Source organism: Leuresthes tenuis, unplaced genomic scaffold (genome assembly GCF_036924035.1).
Source record: "Leuresthes tenuis unplaced genomic scaffold, fLeuTen1.0.hap1 SCAF_7, whole genome shotgun sequence".
Lineage (NCBI taxonomy): Eukaryota > Metazoa > Chordata > Actinopteri > Atheriniformes > Atherinopsidae > Leuresthes > Leuresthes tenuis.
Window position 1 is genome coordinate 189,160 of NW_027325361.1, and position 17,588 is coordinate 206,747.

The 17,588-nt window shown below is 45.9% G+C and overlaps 1 protein-coding gene across 1 annotated transcript; it reads right to left on the reverse strand.

Moving 5' to 3' along the window:
• Positions 1-4,449: 4,449 nt before the first annotated feature.
• On the reverse strand, positions 4,450-17,480 carry palm1a (paralemmin 1a). The gene is made up of 10 exons (XM_072388810.1): positions 17,376-17,480; positions 13,688-13,721; positions 12,760-12,840; positions 11,399-11,526; positions 7,643-7,706; positions 7,517-7,538; positions 7,381-7,449; positions 7,094-7,159; positions 6,108-6,239; positions 4,450-5,715 (listed from the first exon to the last, which is right to left on the reverse strand). The coding sequence occupies exons 1-10, from the start codon at positions 17,378-17,380 to the stop codon at positions 5,006-5,008; spliced, it is 1,311 nt and encodes a 436-aa protein (XP_072244911.1). The 5' UTR covers positions 17,381-17,480; the 3' UTR covers positions 4,450-5,005.
• Positions 17,481-17,588: the final 108 nt, after the last annotated feature.

A 17,588-nucleotide genomic window follows, 5' to 3' on the forward strand; every position in this document is an offset into this window, starting at 1 on the left:
TGTTACATGTGACCAGGCGCCCCCTGCTGGACAAACAGCACAGTCAGAAATGTAGCTGTTACATGTGACCCGGCGCCCCCTGCTGGACAAACAGCACGGTCAGAAATGTAGCTGTTACATGTGACCAGGCGCCCCCTGCTGGACAAACAGCACAGTCAGAAATGTAGCTGTTACATGTGACCAGGCGCCCCCTGCTGGACAAACAACACAGCAGAAATGTAGCTGTTACATGTGACCAGGCGCCCCCTGCTGGACAAACAACACAGTCAGAAATGTAGCTGTTACATGTGACCAGGCGCCCCCTGCTGGACAAACAACACAGCAGAAATGTAGCTGTTACATGTGACCAGGCGCCCCCTGCTGGACAAACAACACAGTCAGAAATGTAGCTGTTACATGTGACCAGGCGCCCCCTGCTGGAGAAACAACACACTCAGAAATGTAGCTGTTACATGTGACCAGGCGCCCCCTGCTGGACAAACAACACAGTCAGAAATGTAGCTGTTACATGTGACCAGGCGCCCCCTGCTGGACAAACAGCACAGTCAGAAATGTAGCTGTTACATGTGACCCGGCGCCCCCTGCTGGACAAACAACACAGCAGAAATGTAGCTGTGACATGTGACCAGGCGCCCCCTGCTGGACAAACAGCACAGTCAGAAATGTAGCTGTTACATGTGACCAGGCGCCCCCTGCTGGAGAAACAACACACTCAGAAATGTAGCTGTTACATGTGACCAGGCGCCCCCTGCTGGAGAAACAACACACTCAGAAATGTAGCTGTTACATGTGACCAGGCGCCCCCTGCTGGACAAACAGCACAGTCAGAAATGTAGCTGTTACATGTGACCCGGCGCCCCCTGCTGGACAAACAACACAGCAGAAATGTAGCTGTGACATGTGACCAGGCGCCCCCTGCTGGACAAACAGCACAGTCAGAAATGTAGCTGTTACATGTGACCAGGCGCCCCCTGCTGGACAAACAACACAGTCAGAAATGTAGCTGTTACATGTGACCAGGCGCCCCCTGCTGGACAAACAACACAGTCAGAAATGTAGCTGTTACATGTGACCAGGCGCCCCCTGCTGGACAAACAAACTTATTTCTGATGATCATAGAAACAGTCCCAGAGGAAAGCTGTTCAATCTGAAATAGAAGTGATGATTCCTGCCTTTGTCTCCTTCGGCTTGGGTTCGGGTTCGGATTGGGTTCGGGTTCGGATTGGGTTCGGCTTGGGTTCGGCTTGGGTTCGGGTTCGGGTTCGGCTTGGGTTCGGATTGGGTTCGGGTTCGGCTTGGGTTCGGGTTCGGGTTCGGGTTGGGTTCGGGTTCGGGTTCGGATTGGGTTCGGCTTGGGTTCGGGTTCGGGTTCGGGTTCGGGTTCGGGTTCGGGTTGGGTTCGGGTTCGGGTTGGGTTCGGCTTGGGTTCGGGTTCGGGTTCGGCTTGGGTTCGGGTTCGGCTTGGGTTCGGGTTCGGGTTCACTGTACACCGGCCTCAGTGAGTCACCTTTGGACAGATGCTCCAACATCTGGCTGCTTTCTCTGTCCTCTGAGTGGACTCAGTTCAGACCATTTATAACCTGCAGGCCACCGAGGTCCTCTGACCAGAACCTGTGGGTGGGTCCTGGTTCCAGAACTAAAGCAGACTCTGTGTTCCCAGTTCCAGCTGAGATCTGTGGGCACTACTGAACCTTTGAAAGAGTTGTCGGTGTGAAACTCTCTGAACACTGCAGCAGGTGAGCCTCACCTTGATCTCTGGGTCCAGACTCCGACACAGAACCTGCCAGGGCGGGGTGTACCTGAACATCCTGGGCTCTGCCGTCTGACCTGGATCTGCCTGGTTCCGGTCTGGTTCTGGTCTGGATGCTGAAGATGATGATGTCACTCAGTCATTAGTGGGAACCAATCACCATCCACCCTGAGTCAGAATGATTTGGTCTATTGATCAGGTCAACAGGAAGTAATGAGCTGCAATTTGTTTAATGAACAGACTGATTTATTGATTCGGATAGAATCAATCACATCTGCACTGATGGTTTTGTTCTGAGTTCAAACGGATGCAAACTTCTGGAAACGGTCAGTAAAAACAGTTGTTGTTGTTGTTTAAACAGCTAAAATCAGAGTAAACAACAAACACCTGGTCGGGTTCAAACAAACAACTTTCAGCTCAGATCCTCTTGGATTGTTTCTCATAACCAAAGTAAACAAAGTTTCAACAAAAAAACAAATATTCAGCTGCAGCTTTGTTTGTTTGTGACAGAAAGGCGTAAACAAAGATTACATCATCAGTAACTTTACTGTGTTTGATGATAAATTTATCGACTGATCAGTCGGTCCGAGACAGCACACACAGGAAGGTGATGTCATGATGATGTCACACAGGTAAGAACTCACAGAGACTCAGAGCGTGGACTCAGGCAGGGTCGCCTCCCGCTGCTGGACCGCCGAGTCTGTGTGGTTCAGTGTGTGTGGTTTGGTTTCTGTTGCTGAGCAGTCAGGAATGCTGCTGACCAACAGAAACACACACAATGAAGCAGCCGCACCCAGACACACACACACACACACACACACACACACACACCCAGACACACACACAGAGACACACACACACACACACACACAGACACACACACACACACACAGAGAGACACACACACACACACACAGAGGCACACACACACACACAGACACACACACACACACACAGACACACACACACACACACACACAGAGAGACACACACACACACACACACAGACACACACACACACACACACAGAGACACACACACACACACACACACAGAGACACACACACACACAGAGACACACACACACACACACACACACACACACACACACACACACACACACACACAACCTAAACCTAAATGCTGCATCTGAACACATCCCGTCTTTTTTACTCATTTATCCAGCAGAGAATCCATAATGAACATAAAGTTCTTTAAGACATCATCACTCCCTGAAAGACCCTAACCTTAACCCTACTTATATAACCTCCAGCTGAGGCAGAGACTCAGCCCGACCCGGAGGTTCAGAACCAGAACCAGAGATGCTGAAACTGCTCCAGCTGAGGCAGAGACTCAGCCCGACCCGGAGGATCAGAACCAGGTCCAGAGATGCTGAAACTGCTCCAGCTGAGGCAGAGACTCAGGTTCAGAACCAGGGCCTCAGATCTGGAGGAGCTGCTTCACACTCAGCTGGGAACTGAAGTCATGGCTTGAAGAAGCCAACAGAACCACATCAGAGCTGAACCCTGAGGTTCCCAGACTGTAAACCAGCTCTGACTGTTATACAGGGACTGGAGAGCCTGTATGGGGGGGGGCCCAAAGGTGTGAAGTTCAGACAGCATCCATCCAACCAGGAGGCTGAGTATTGGACTCCCTGTAGGTGGGGAACACCCCCAGCCTAACCCAGGCAGCCTCACATGGTGCAAAGCCTTCAGCCTATTGGGAAGCTTTTCCTCTACCTCAAGACCCAAGATCATTTATGGGTCAGCAGAGCCATATAGTAGCTATATATATATATATATAGTATAGTAGTTATACATCCATTCATGGCTCCACCTTCTGTTCCCGCTTTATCAGTCGGGCGGGTCGCGGGGGGGCAGTTTACTCTGGTAGTTTAAAACAAATTAAACCCAAAGATGTATGTATAAAAAACATTGAAAAAGAAGAAATCTCAGTTCCCCTCATCACCGTTTTCACACAATAAAGCAGCAGTTAAACACATAACTGGTGGTTTAATGGTGATAAATTTGTACTTTCACTGAGTAAGAATTTAAATCCTGAACTGGAGCAGTTTTACTTTGACCAGAACCAGCAGGTTGGATTCATGTTGTTGAAAGTTGCCGTCGATATTCCTTCATCCAGCAAAAAGCTCCCAGAACACTCTTTGAATCGTGTTCACGCCTGATAAGGAGGGCGTGGTCTGCCTTGGGTTATGTGTGGGAATTTGCAAGATATGTTGATCTGGATCAGGATTATTTGTGGGTTTTAATGGGAAACTTTATGCAGTTTCCAGCTGTGATCAGATCAGATTGATTGATTTAAATCATCATCACATGATGGAAACCAGCTGAGCTGTTTGAACAGATCCTGACAAACTACTTTCAGTTTTCATAAAAATGAAAGGAAATGTTTCTGCCTGTTAGGCAGCTGACGTTCATGAGCTTCAGGGTGACTTTCGGTCCTGCTGGTTCTAACGTAGGCAGGTCTGCAGCTTGATATGATCAGAAATCTGTGGGGAAAGACCAACCAGGTGCATTTTCCACAGAACGCTTTACAGTTTATTCAGAACCGGTAAAAACGCATTCAAAATGGTTGAAGAAACCAAACACAAAACCTCATCCAACCACTTAAAGTTACACTTATTATTGCTAAGTACTGAATGTGAAACATGCTGCAGTCACTACAAACCTTTTTAAACCAAAGTGGTTCCAGTTCTGATTCAGGACTGGTGCTGGAGCCAGTTCTAAGTTGGGTTTCCACCACAGTCTCTGATGTCCGAGTATCAATCGCCTCGTTTCAACCTGTTTTATTCGACACTCGGGTCCTGAATCTAAAATGGAGGTCAGAAAGTTTTATCTGGCTGGAACCTGAGGTGAGAGGTTCTGTGCTACAGCGGTTCACAGTTCTCTGGACTGAATGTCACACAAACACCAACTCAGCTGGTCGTGTATCACCGAGTCGACCATCTGTCAGCTCACCTTTATTTCCTCTGCTGCAGTACAGATAAATACACCTGTGGAGGTTAGGAGCTCAGACACAACAAGTGGGGGGTAAAGCTCATGCTAATCAGAAGGCGTCGCACCTGAAACAGGAAGGGTACAAAAGTAAAAAGGAGAATAGAAAAAGTAAAAAAAGCTTTTATAAAACTGCTGACGATAAGGAAACCGGAGATGGCGTCATGTTAGAAGCGTGGCGGCGGGCAGTGGGTGGAGTTAGAGTCTCGATCTTTTAATCGGTGTGTTACACTCGGTCGGGTCACATGATGCTGCAGCACTTACACGGCTGCTTCTCCTTCTTCACCTCTACGACCGCGCCTCCCGCCGCCGCCTCCCCCGCCGTCTCCCCCGCCGTCTCCCCGTTGCTTGTCGTCATTCTCTCTGGAGGTTTGGCGGAGGTGGGTGGGGCGGAGGAGGTGGGCGGGGCAGAGGAGGTGGGCGGGGCAGAGGAGGTGGGTGGGGCAGAGGAGGTGGGCGGGGCGGAGGAGCTGGGCGGGGCGGAGGAGGTGGGCGGGGCAGAGGAGGTGGGCGGGGCGGAGGAGGTGGGCGGGGCAGAGGAGCTGGGTGCTGCAGCAGGGGCAGCAGGAGGTGGGTCTATCTTCCCTTCGGGGTCATCGATGAGCACCAGCTCCGCCTTCACTGTCCCCTGCAGCCCCAGAACCTTCTTGGTCTCATCCTCATCCTCCACGCTCTGGTACCCCATGAACACCATGGTGACCGGGTTCTCGGCGCTGGCCTCCTCCACGCTCGGCTCGCCACAGACTTTGGCTTCCAGCCCAGTGATCTCTGCTGTGAGCTGTGGCGCCGACTCTGGGCCCGCCTCGTCCTGGACCTCCACTGTGGGGAGGGAGGTCGCCGTGGTGACCGCAGGCGACACCATCGACGCTTCGTCAGCTTTGTGAATGAGCTCTTCGACCTCGGAGACGCTGAGCAGGTGGACACCATCTTCGCCGTTCATCTCGTGGACCACTGGGAGACAGGAAGAGAAAAGCATCAGAACGGGACACCTGGCTCACCTCCAGCTGAGGAACCAATCAAAACAGACTGCGAGTGATGTCACCGTGTCAGTTCCCCTCAGCTGGAGGTGTCCTCCTTCAGGCTGATGATGTCACCTGATGGTCATGTGACCTGCAGCTGAGCTGCGTGTCTGTGACTGACGGAGAGCATGAATCAGCAAAGCTGAGGCAGCTTTTACTTTAGGAGAAGGACACAGAGTTGGCCAGAAAATCGAACGAACACAAAGCCTCTAATCCCAGAAACTACTTCGCCACCTCAGCGCAGCTGAATGAAAGACTTTGGGTCACTTCTCGTAAAGCCGGCTCTGTGTTTATCTGGTGTCTGAATTTACTGGCTGACGTCACCTTTCTGCTCGTCCTCATACACTTTGACACCTTGGTGGGAGAGGTCAACAGGAAGAGTGGTGTTAGTGGACAGAACCTTGGTTTCCCCCGTCACTCTGTCCCGCTCCACTTTAATCTCGACCGAGTACATGGCTGCAGGGGGAGGGGTTAGAGGGACACACAAAGACTCACAGTCAGTGCTGCTGATGGTTCAACACACTGATGGTTTCAGCAGGACACTAACAGGACAGATAGCAAGCTGTTAGAGACAGACAGCTGGCCTCAGATCACCTTTCCTCTTCTGACCTCTGATCAGCTGAACATCACCTGCGGGCTTTCTGTTCAAACCAGTCGACACATTCTGATACAAACTCGACAAAATTGTTTGCAACTACTCCAATGAACCTGAATTACACGTTGTAGTTATGTGGCACATTTACAAAAGGAACCTGGCGTAAACCTGTGAGCATGTAGAAAACATTCAGGAAATCTGTAGAGAAACTGTAGTAATGAGTAGTAAATGTGTAGTAAATGTGTAGTAACTGTGTAATAAATGTGCAATAAATGTGTAATAAATGTGTAATAAATGTGTAGTAATGAGTAGTAAATGTGTAGTAAATGTGTAATAAATGTGCAATAAATGTGTAATAAATGTGCAATAAATGTGTAGTAATGTGTAGTAAATGTGTAATAAATGTGTAGTAAATGTGTAATAAATGTGTAATAAATGTGTAATAAATGTGTAGTAATGTGTAGTAAATGTGTAATAAATGTGCAATAAATGTGTAATAAATATACCAAAAACTTGTAAAAGTTTAGAAAATGTAGTAAATGTACAATAAACTGGTAAATATACAGTAAAACTGTAGTTAGCCTGAAGTAAACATTTAGTAAATGTGTAATAAACTTTAGTAAATCAAAGTAAAATAAATAAACAGTAAATAAACAGTAATTGTGTAGTTAACCTGTAATAAACATGTAGTAAATGAGTAATAAAAAACACTCGCCTCTCTTCATCTCATCCGTCACTTCTTTTGATTTGGCGACTCGAGGACTTTTGCAAACTTTGATCTCTGCAGGGGTTTGTGGGTAAAAATGGGGCAGATTGAGTGTGACATCATTTTACTGTAATCCAGTTCCTTTATTTTGATTTGAACAGCTATACGGTCTGTAATCAACTACAGAAGACTAATGTAATCTGAATACTTTAACAGATCTCACTGAGTAATCTTCTTACACTGATGCTGTGTGTGGCTGTTCTTAATTACAGGTGCAGCACAGAGCTGAAGCTCACCTTGGACCACCTGATCAGATGGAATCACTCCGCCCAGCTGATGGCCGCTGTGACCTTTGACCTCAACATCTGATCAGAGACACAAGTGAGACACAGAAACATCTAAAGAACAACAGACATAGAAGAAGTTGTTTACCTGCGACTGATCCTGACGTCACCTGAAGGCACAAACACAAAAGAGGAAGCTCACTGTCACAGTAAAAGCCTCTTCAGATCAACAGGAAACACCTGCCCCCACCGCCAAAATAAAGTGTGTACTCACAGCAGTGTGTGTTACGGTCTGACACACAGCTCCAGTTTCCAGACTGAGCAGTTCCTGCTCCAACCTGCAGCAATCGATTAATCAGCCAATAAATCAACCAATCGATCAATCAGCCAATAAATCAACCAATCAATTAATCAGCCAATTAATCAACCAATCGATCAATCAGCCAATAAATTAACCAATCGATCAATCAGCCAATAAATCAACCAATCAATTAATCAGCCAATAAATCAACCAATCGATTAATCAGCCAATTAATCAACCAACAGAAACACAAACAACACAGCTTAAACAAACATATGTTCCACTGGTGCTGCTGACAACCTGTCATGAAGAAACGCTGCTCGGCTCTGAAGGACCGCCCACACCGACAGCCGGAGGAATAACGGACAGCGTGTCCACGCCGCTGAGGGACAACATCGTGTAAACAGGACGCACAAAGCGTTCCAATAACGGACAGCGTGTCCACGCCGCTGAGGGTCAACATCGTGTAAACAGGACGCACAAAGCGTTCCAATAACGGACAGCGTGTCCACGCCGCCGAGGGACAACATCGTGTAAACAGGACATACAAAGCGTTCCAGGTGTTCCCCAAGTCCAAACATGACCTGCTGAGGGGGGAGTTTGGAGAATCTACCCTCTGCTCTGAGAACTGCTCTGCCTTTAGGGTTAGGGGTTAGGTTTAGTAATGTAATGAGATTCAGCATCAGTTTGGAGGGTTAGGGTTAGGGTTAGTAATGTAATGAGATTCAGCATCAGTTTGGAGGGTTAGGGTTAGTAATGTAATGAGATTCAGCATCAGTTTGAAGGGTTAAGGGTTAGTAATGTAATGAGATTCAGCATCAGTTTGAAGGGTTAAGGGTTAGGGTTAGTAATGTAATGAGATTCAGCATCAGTTTGGAGGGTTAGGGTTAGTAATGTAATGAGATTCAGCATCAGTTTGAAGGGTTAAGGGTTAGGGTTAGTAATGTAATGAGATTCAGCATCAGTTTGAACGGTTAAGGGTTAGGGTTAGTAATGTAATGAGATTCAGCATCAGTTTGAAGGGTTAGGGTTAGTAATGTAATGAGATTCAGCATCAGTTTGGAGGGTTAGGGTTAGTAATGTAATGCGATTCAGCATCAGTTTGGAGGGTTAGGGTTAGTAATGTAATGCGATTCAGCATCAGTTTGAAGGGTTAGGGTTAGTAATGTAATGTGATTCAGCATCAGTTTGTAGGGTTAGGGTTAGTAATGTAATGCGATTCAGCATCAGTTTGAAGGGTTAGGGTTAGTAATGTAATGTGATTCAGTATCAGTTTGAAGGGTTAAGGATTAGGGTTAGTAATGTAATGTGATTCAGCATCAGTTTGAAGGGTTAGGGTTAGTAATGTAATGTGATTCAGCATCAGTTTGTAGGGTTAGGGTTAGTAATGTAATGTGATTCAGCATCAGTTTTGAGGGTTAGGTTTAGTAATGTAATGCGATTCAGCATTAGTTTGAAGGGTTAGGATTAGTAATGTAATGTGATTCAGCATTAGTTTGAAGGGTTAGGGTTAGTAATGTAATGCGATTTAGCATCAGTTTGAAGGGTTAGTAAGGGTTAGGGTTAGTAATGTAATGCGATTCAGCATCAGTTTGGAGGGTTAGGGTTAGTAATGTAATGTGATTCAGCATTAGTTTGAAGGGTTAGGGTTAGTAATGTAATGCGATTTAGCATCAGTTTGAAGGGTTAGTAAGGGTTAGGTTTAGTAATGTAATGTGATTCAGCATCAGTTTGAAGGATTAGGGTTAGTAATGTAATGTGATTCAGCATCAGTTTGAAGGGTTAGTAAGGGTTAGGTTTAGTAATGTAATGTGATTCAGCATCAGTTTGAAGGATTAGGGTTAGTAATGTAATGCGATTCAGCATCAGTTTGGAGGGTTAGGGTTAGTAATGTAATGCGATTCAGCATCAGTTTGGAGGGTTAGGGTTAGTAATGTAATGCGATTCAGCATCAGTTTGGAGGGTTAGGGTTAGTAATGTAATGCGATTCAGCATCAGTTTGGAGGGTTAGGGTTAGTAATGTAATGCGATTCAGCATCAGTTTGGAGGGTTAGGGTTAGTAATGTAATGCGATTCAGCATTAGTTTGAAGGGTTAGTAAGGGTTAGGTTTAGTAATGTAATGTGATTCAGCATCAGTTTGAAGGATTAGGGTTAGTAATGTAATGTGATTCAGCATCAGTTTGAAGGGTTAGTAAGGGTTAGGTTTAGTAATGTAATGTGATTCAGCATCAGTTTGAAGGATTAGGGTTAGTAATGTAATGCGATTCAGCATCAGTTTGGAGGGTTAGGGTTAGTAATGTAATGCGATTCAGCATCAGTTTGGAGGGTTAGGGTTAGTAATGTAATGCGATTCAGCATCAGTTTGAAGGGTTAGGGTTAGTAATGTAATGCGATTCAGCATCAGTTTGAAGGGTTAGTAAGGGTTAGGTTTAGTAATGTAATGTGATTCAGCATCAGTTTGAAGGGTTAGTAAGGGTTAGGTTTAGTAATGTAATGCGATTCAGCATCAGTTTGGAGGGTTAGGGTTAGTAATGTAATGCGATTCAGCATCAGTTTGGAGGGTTAGGGTTAGTAATGTAATGCGATTCAGCATCAGTTTGAAGGGTTAGGGTTAGTAATGTAATGCGATTCAGCATCAGTTTGAAGGGTTAGTAAGGGTTAGGTTTAGTAATGTAATGTGATTCAGCATCAGTTTGAAGGGTTAGTAAGGGTTAGGTTTAGTAATGTAATGCGATTCAGCATCAGTTTGAAGGGTTAGTAAGGGTTAGGTTTAGTAATGTAATGTGATTCAGCATCAGTTTGAAGGGTTAGTAAGGGTTAGGTTTAGTAATGTAATGCGATTCAGCATCAGTTTGAAGGGTTAGTAAGGGTTAGGTTTAGTAATGTAATGTGATTCAGCATCAGTTTGAAGGATTAGGGTTAGTAATGTAATGTGATTCAGCATCAGTTTGGAGGGTTAGGGTTAGTAATGTAATGTGATTCAGCATCAGTTTGAATGCTTTACTGAGGTCAGAGATGTGGATGCCACCGTCTCATTCTGCTGATCGGTCTTGGTGTGGACAGTAAACCTTCACAGTAAAGCAGATTATGAGATCTGGTCGATACAGATGGACCCTTCCTGGTTCTGGTTCTGATGGAGGTTTCTTCCTGTTAAACGCCTCGTAAACGCTCAGGATTGGACTGAAGAGAAGTTTCGGTGCAGTTTGTTGGTTTCCTTAGACATAATCTTTTTAATTGGTTCTTTCTGTATGATTTGGACTCATTTTGAATTTAATTCATTGGATTTGATTGGCTGATGATTACAATGAATTGGACAGAATTATTGAAGTGGCTTAAGATGACTGTTGTTTTTGTATTTTTCTGGTTTAGTTCTGAATACTGGTTTTCTAGTCTGTTTAGTTTCCTGTGAGTTTTCTTGTCATTTCCTGTTTACTGTCCCCCCCCCCCGCAGTCTACACCATGTCAGTTTTTTGAGTCTCATGTTTTTTCCGTGTTTCCAGGTTTTCCTTCCGAGTTTTTGCATAGTTTAGTTTTGTTAGTTCTCTCGGGCGTTTTCTAGTTCTTTAGTTTTTTGTGATTTTCATCTTTCTACAATAAACCCTTTGGGTTCATCTCTGGTTCTGTCTGTCTGCATTTGGGTCCTGTTCCTCCACCCCCACCCCAAACCGTGACAGACGTATGTTGTGATTTGGCGCTTCATAAATAAACTGAAGTGAACTGAATCAGACCTGCAGATGGTCTCCTCCAGGCTGCGGGCCTTCGCCTCGTCCTGCTCTAGTTGCCTCTTGACTTCGTCCTGTTCGGGCCCGGCAGCGGGGGGTCCATCCAGCAGCCAGCGCTCCCTCAGAGCCTTGGACTGAACACAGGAAACACAGCGGAACCACATTCAGGTTGATGAGGAGAACATTAACGTGATGCTCTTCGCAGCTTTGCATTTTGGAGAAAATGAAAAATGTCTGAAAATGCCTCGGATCATTTTTCTTATTTGTAGATATTCTATAAGCAAAGATTAAAAACATTAACTAAGAACAGTTACTCGATGCTGAAACTGTCTTTGTATTGTTGTCGTAAACATGAGAAAAAGCAGCTGCAGCAGAAACATGAAAACACAAAGATGATGACGCCTCCAGTACCTCGATCACAATATAAAGTATATTTATATCTATTTTAGATTTATATTACATGCTTCAATGCTTCGTTTAACTCCCAACAACATGTTCTGCTCAGTAGTTGCCCTGTTTCACACGGACAGTTATTGCTGCTGCACAACGTTTGATTTATGGAGGCAGGATGGATTAATGTGAACTAATATTCTGAGTCCAGCCAGAGTAAAAACAGCTCATTTTATCAGACGTGTTGCATCTGTAGCATCAGAGGCTGCTGGTTCAGGTTAACTGCTGTTATTCTGAGTCTCTGAGCTGCCTGATAACAGACAATAAAACAGGAAATAAGAGGCTTTGGTAGGATTTCAGCTGCATTAAAACACAGTTCATGAAGGCAGAGACAGGAGGAGAGAAGCTAACAGATGTTAGCACAGCTGGATGTTAGCTGGGAAGCTAACAGATGCTAAAACTAGAAATGAAACTGAGATCAGAATTGAAAGATAAACACAAGAACAGAACTGCGGCAGAACAAGACTGAGATCAAAATAAAACAAAAACAAAAAATAAATAAACAAAATAAAACACAAAAACAACAAAATAAAACAAAAACAAAATAAAACACAAAATAAGACAGAAAATAAATAAACAAAATAAAACAAAATAAAACAAAAACAACAAAATAAAACAAAAACAAAATAAAACAAAATAAGACAGAAAATAAATAAACAAACGATCACACAAACTTTATCCTGCTTTAACCGGACTGTCAGCTGATCATTAAAATTATTCTGAATGCTTTTCTTCTTCTTAACATCATATCCACTGATTTCATTAAACCCTCATCCAGATATTCTGCTTTTGTTTCTTCTTTAGTTTGTTTTTAACTGCAGTCATTATTTATCCCCCCCCCCCCCACACACACACCTCTGCAGTTATTTCTTCTTCTGTAACTCTTTAAATAAGGGGGGGGGGGGGGGGGGTCTCACCTTCAGGTGCTGCAGAGCTCTCCGATCATCCTCCAGCTGACGCCTCTTGTTTTCGATCTCTGTCTGCCACTTCTTCTTCTCCTGAGGCATGATGGGAAACAGAGTCATATCTGGGCCCCCCCCCTGCACTCTCTCACATTTCCCTGGTGAGAGGGTCCCGGATCAATAATGTGATCAGCTCACAAACAGAAAGAGAGCAAGAGGTGAGCTATTCTCTTCAGATGCTGCGAGGAAACTCCTGAAGAAGATAATTAACTTGGATCCGTCCACAACAACAGCCCAGAACCCAGGCTGAGCCTGGGTTTGAGCACAGATCCGGTCTGGATCAGAACCCGTCCTCAGTCCCTAACCCCCCCCCCCTTATGCTGATGAGTTAAACTGCTCCTGGACTCAGCTGCACGGTTCTAACCACAAACGGCTCTTGATGGAGCTTTTCTCTTGTTCTAATTATTCATTGTGTTTTATTCATAAAAGGAAATGTTTCACCTGGTTTTAAAGCTTTATCCGGTGGCCTCAGCAGGGATAAAGTCTGACTGACTGATTGGATAAAGCACATCCATGAGGCAACACTGAGCGACACTTTCAGTAATCTGACTCCTTCGTCCTCTTCAGAGCTCACTGAGGCTCAGATTAATCTCAACATTCAAACAGAAGCATGTTTTATTCCTTTATTCATCTTAAAAGGTCTGTTTCATGGAACCTCTGAGGTTTCTCCTCTGAGACTGCTCCCTGTCCGCTGGCTTTGTGTAAATAAAGCTGGGCCGGTTTGAATGCAGCAGTGTCTGAGTGCTTCCTGCCGTTAACACGGATCAATGAGACCTCAGATCAGTTGTTTAAGGGGGGGGGGGTCTGCAGGCTGCTGGCAGGGCTCACACACACAGGCTAAACATGTGTTGGTGGTGCGTTCACTGACTGAAGGTAAACTCACCGTGATGAGCTGCAGTCGGTCCTGATGAAGCACCCTGAAACAGACACAGAGTCAGAGTTAAACCGGGTTCTGAGAGACAGAGGCCGGGCCTTCTGGACCTTTGGCTCTAACAACTGAAGCCTCTGATTCCCATGATGAACACATCAAACCGGAGCTTTGTTCTGGATCAGATCTCTGGGTCATCAGCTGCTCACTGCGACTCACTGATGATCAATAATGGATCCGTCAGGACGCTCCACACGAACTCAGATATATTTCTGTTAAAATCCACCAAAAAGAAGAGGAGGAAGCAGGACCAGCTGACCTCAGTCTGTGGTTCTGATCCAGACTGTGAGACCAGCAGCTCAGAGCTCACGTGATGTGTGTTTGAAACATTATTAAAGATGTTTAAAACACGTGTTTTAAACGTGTTAAACGTGTTAATGAGTCTGACAGCTCTGAGGTCGGTGCTGCTGTCCAACACTGAAACTCTGAAACTCTGCTTTTGTCTGGACCCAAAGATCCTGAACAAAGTCCTGCCATCTCCACGGAGACCGGACCCCACCACAAAGACTCTGAGAGGACGTCCAGAAACCTGACAACAAAGGCAGCGCCAGCGTGGTCCAACACACAGAACCAGACCTGCTGGAGATCGTTCAGAGTCTGACCCGCAGAAACAGGAAACAGACAACTGAGAAAAACTACAGAGAAAAACTACAGAAACTACAGACAACAGAGAAAAACTACAGAAACAGAGAAAAACTCCAGAAACAGAGAAAAACTACAGAGAAAAACTACAGAAACAGAGAAAAACTACAGAAACAGAGAAAAACTACAGAAACAGAGAAAAACTACAGAGAAAAACTACAGAAACAGAGAAAAACTACAGAAACAGAGAAAAACTACAGAAACAGAGAAAAACTACAGAGAAAAACTACAGAAACAGAGAAAAACTACAGAAACAGAGAAAAACTCCAGAAACAGAGAAAAACTACAGAAACAGAGAAAAACTACAGAAACAGAGAAAAAACTACAAAAACAGAGAAAAACTCCAGAAACAGAGAAAAACTACAGAAACAGAGAAAAACTACAGAAACAGAGAAAAACTCCAGAAACAGAGAAAAACTACAGAAACAGAGAAAAACTACAGAAACAGAGAAAAACTACAGATCCCAGAAACACAGATCGCTTCACCAAAGCTGAACCAGGTGATGTGATGGTTTGAAACGTCAGTTTAATGATGACGGAGCTGCAGTTAAACCTATTTTAACTTTAAAGATGTTAATGAGACGGTGGCAGAAGAAAATATCACCTGCGTCTGGTTCAATCTTCCTTCTAAAGTCTCTGAGATTTTCTCCTGAAGAACTGAGGTCTCAGTTTAAGGTGATGGAGGATATTTATTCTGAAATAAAAGACTGAACATTGACAGAAACATCATGAAACCATTTTGGAAATCTGTTTTATAGAATAGGTCACGCCAACAGGAAGTGATGTCATTCCCATCAGATGAGGTCACGCCAACAGGAAGTGATGTCATTCCATCAGATGAGGTCACGCCAACAGGAAGTGATGTCATTCCCATCAGATGAGGTCACGCCAACAGGAAGTGATGTCATTCCCATCAGATGAGATCACGCCAACAGGAAGTGATGTCATTCCCATCAGATGAGGTCACGCCAACAGGAAGTGATGTCATTCCCATCGGACGAGATCACGCCAACAGGAAGTGATGTCATTCCCATCGGATGAGGTCACGCCAACAGGAAGTGATGTCATTCCCATCGGACGAGGTCACGCCAACAGGAAGTGATGTCATTCCCATCGGACGAGGTCACGCCAACAGGAAGTGATGTCATTCCCATCGGATGAGATCACGCCAACAGGAAGTGATGTCATTCCCATCAGATGAGGTCACGCCAACAGGAAGTGATGTCATTCCCATCGGACGAGATCACGCCAACAGGAAGTGATGTCATTCCCATCGGACGAGGTCACGCCAACAGGAAGTGATGTCATTCCCATCGGACGAGGTCACGCCAACAGGAAGTGATGTCATTCCCATCGGAAGAGGTCACGCCAACAGGAAGTGATGTCATTCCCATCGGAAGAGGTCACGCCAACAGGAAGTGATGTCATTCCCATCGGAAGAGGTCACGCCAACAGGAAGTGATGTCATTCCCATCGGACGAGGTCACGCCAACAGGAAGTGATGTCATTCCCATCAGATGAGGTCACGCCAACAGGAAGTGATGTCATTCCCATCGGACGAGATCACGCCAACAGGAAGTGATGTCATTCCCATCGGACGAGGTCACGCCAACAGGAAGTGATGTCATTCCCATCGGACGAGGTCACGCCAACAGGAAGTGATGTCATTCCCATCGGATGAGATCACGCCAACAGGAAGTGATGTCATTCCCATCAGATGAGGTCACGCCAACAGGAAGTGATGTCATTCCCATCGGACGAGATCACGCCAACAGGAAGTGATGTCATTCCCATCGGACGAGGTCACGCCAACAGGAAGTGATGTCATTCCCATCGGACGAGGTCACGCCAACAGGAAGTGATGTCATTCCCATCGGAAGAGGTCACGCCAACAGGAAGTGATGTCATTCCCATCGGACGAGGTCACGCCAACAGGAAGTGATGTCATTCCCATCGGAAGAGGTCACGCCAACAGGAAGTGATGTCATTCCCATCAGATGAGGTCACGCCAACAGGAAGTGATGTCATTCCCATCAGATTAGGTCACACCAACAGGAAGTGATGTCACTCCCATCAGCTCTGACGTCAGCAGCATGAGAGACCTGCGTGCTGCGCCATGACACAGCAGTTCTGCCTCTGTGATGCTTTGATCCTGTAATTTATTGATCGGTTATTGGTCCGTCTGAGAGGAAAAGCTCCCTCATAAAAGCCTCTTTGTCACGCCTTCCTCCTTTATGGTTTCATTCCTCTTTTTTAATAATTCATCAATCATTTCACCATTGTGTAGAATGTGTCCAAACGGGACCACAGAACATTTGGGGACGGTTGGTTCTGACCCGTCTGTGTCCTTGTGCCTCCTCCCTGAGGCTCCACCCGGCTGCAGCAGCTCATGGGCCGCTCATCACACCTGTTACCTTCCTCTGACTCCTCCTCCGCACCTCCTGCAGGTGTGTGCGGGTCACGTGGGTGTGCTGTCTGTCTGACCCGGTTCTGATCAGGAAACAAACAGTCTCACAAAGACTTATTTTGACCAACTTTGTGATTTTACTGTGGAGAAAACCGCCGGAAGTCATCCATCCGCGCATGTCCACCCTGGCACGCGCACATATTGATGATAAACTGATCCAAACCTGATCAGAATCGCTCCTGCACCTGATTGAGTGATCCGCCGCTTCCGATGAGAAAAGCAGAGCGCACGCGGCGTTCGGTCTCTGCAGTAGCTGCACGCGCTTTAACCCTTTGATTCCTCCGCAGTGACAGTTCCGGACCGGCCCGACCCACCCAGCCCTGCAGTTCCAGCAGGTCCACGGGCTCTCTGACAGCCTTTTTCATACAATGGACCCGCCGCTCGGGTCCTGACTCAGCGGTCTGATGCCGCATGATGCAGCACGCACTGCGCGTTCACGTGAAACTCAGAGTTTACATTAAAAACACACAGAAAAACACACAGAAGAAGAAGGGAAAAGATGAAAACAGAGGAGAAGAAATAAAGTGTACTCACTCCATGTCTGAGCGCAGATCAGTCCGCCGCAGCCAGAATCATCTGATCCACATCCGAGAGAGGAAACAGACCCGCCCATCGGGTGAAGAGGAGAGGAGAGAGGAGAGAGGAGAGAGGAGAGAGGAGAGAGGAGAGAGGAGAGAGGAGAGAGGAGAGGAGAGGAGAGGAGAGGAGAGGAGAGGAGAGGAGAGGAGAGGAGAGGAGAGGAGAGGA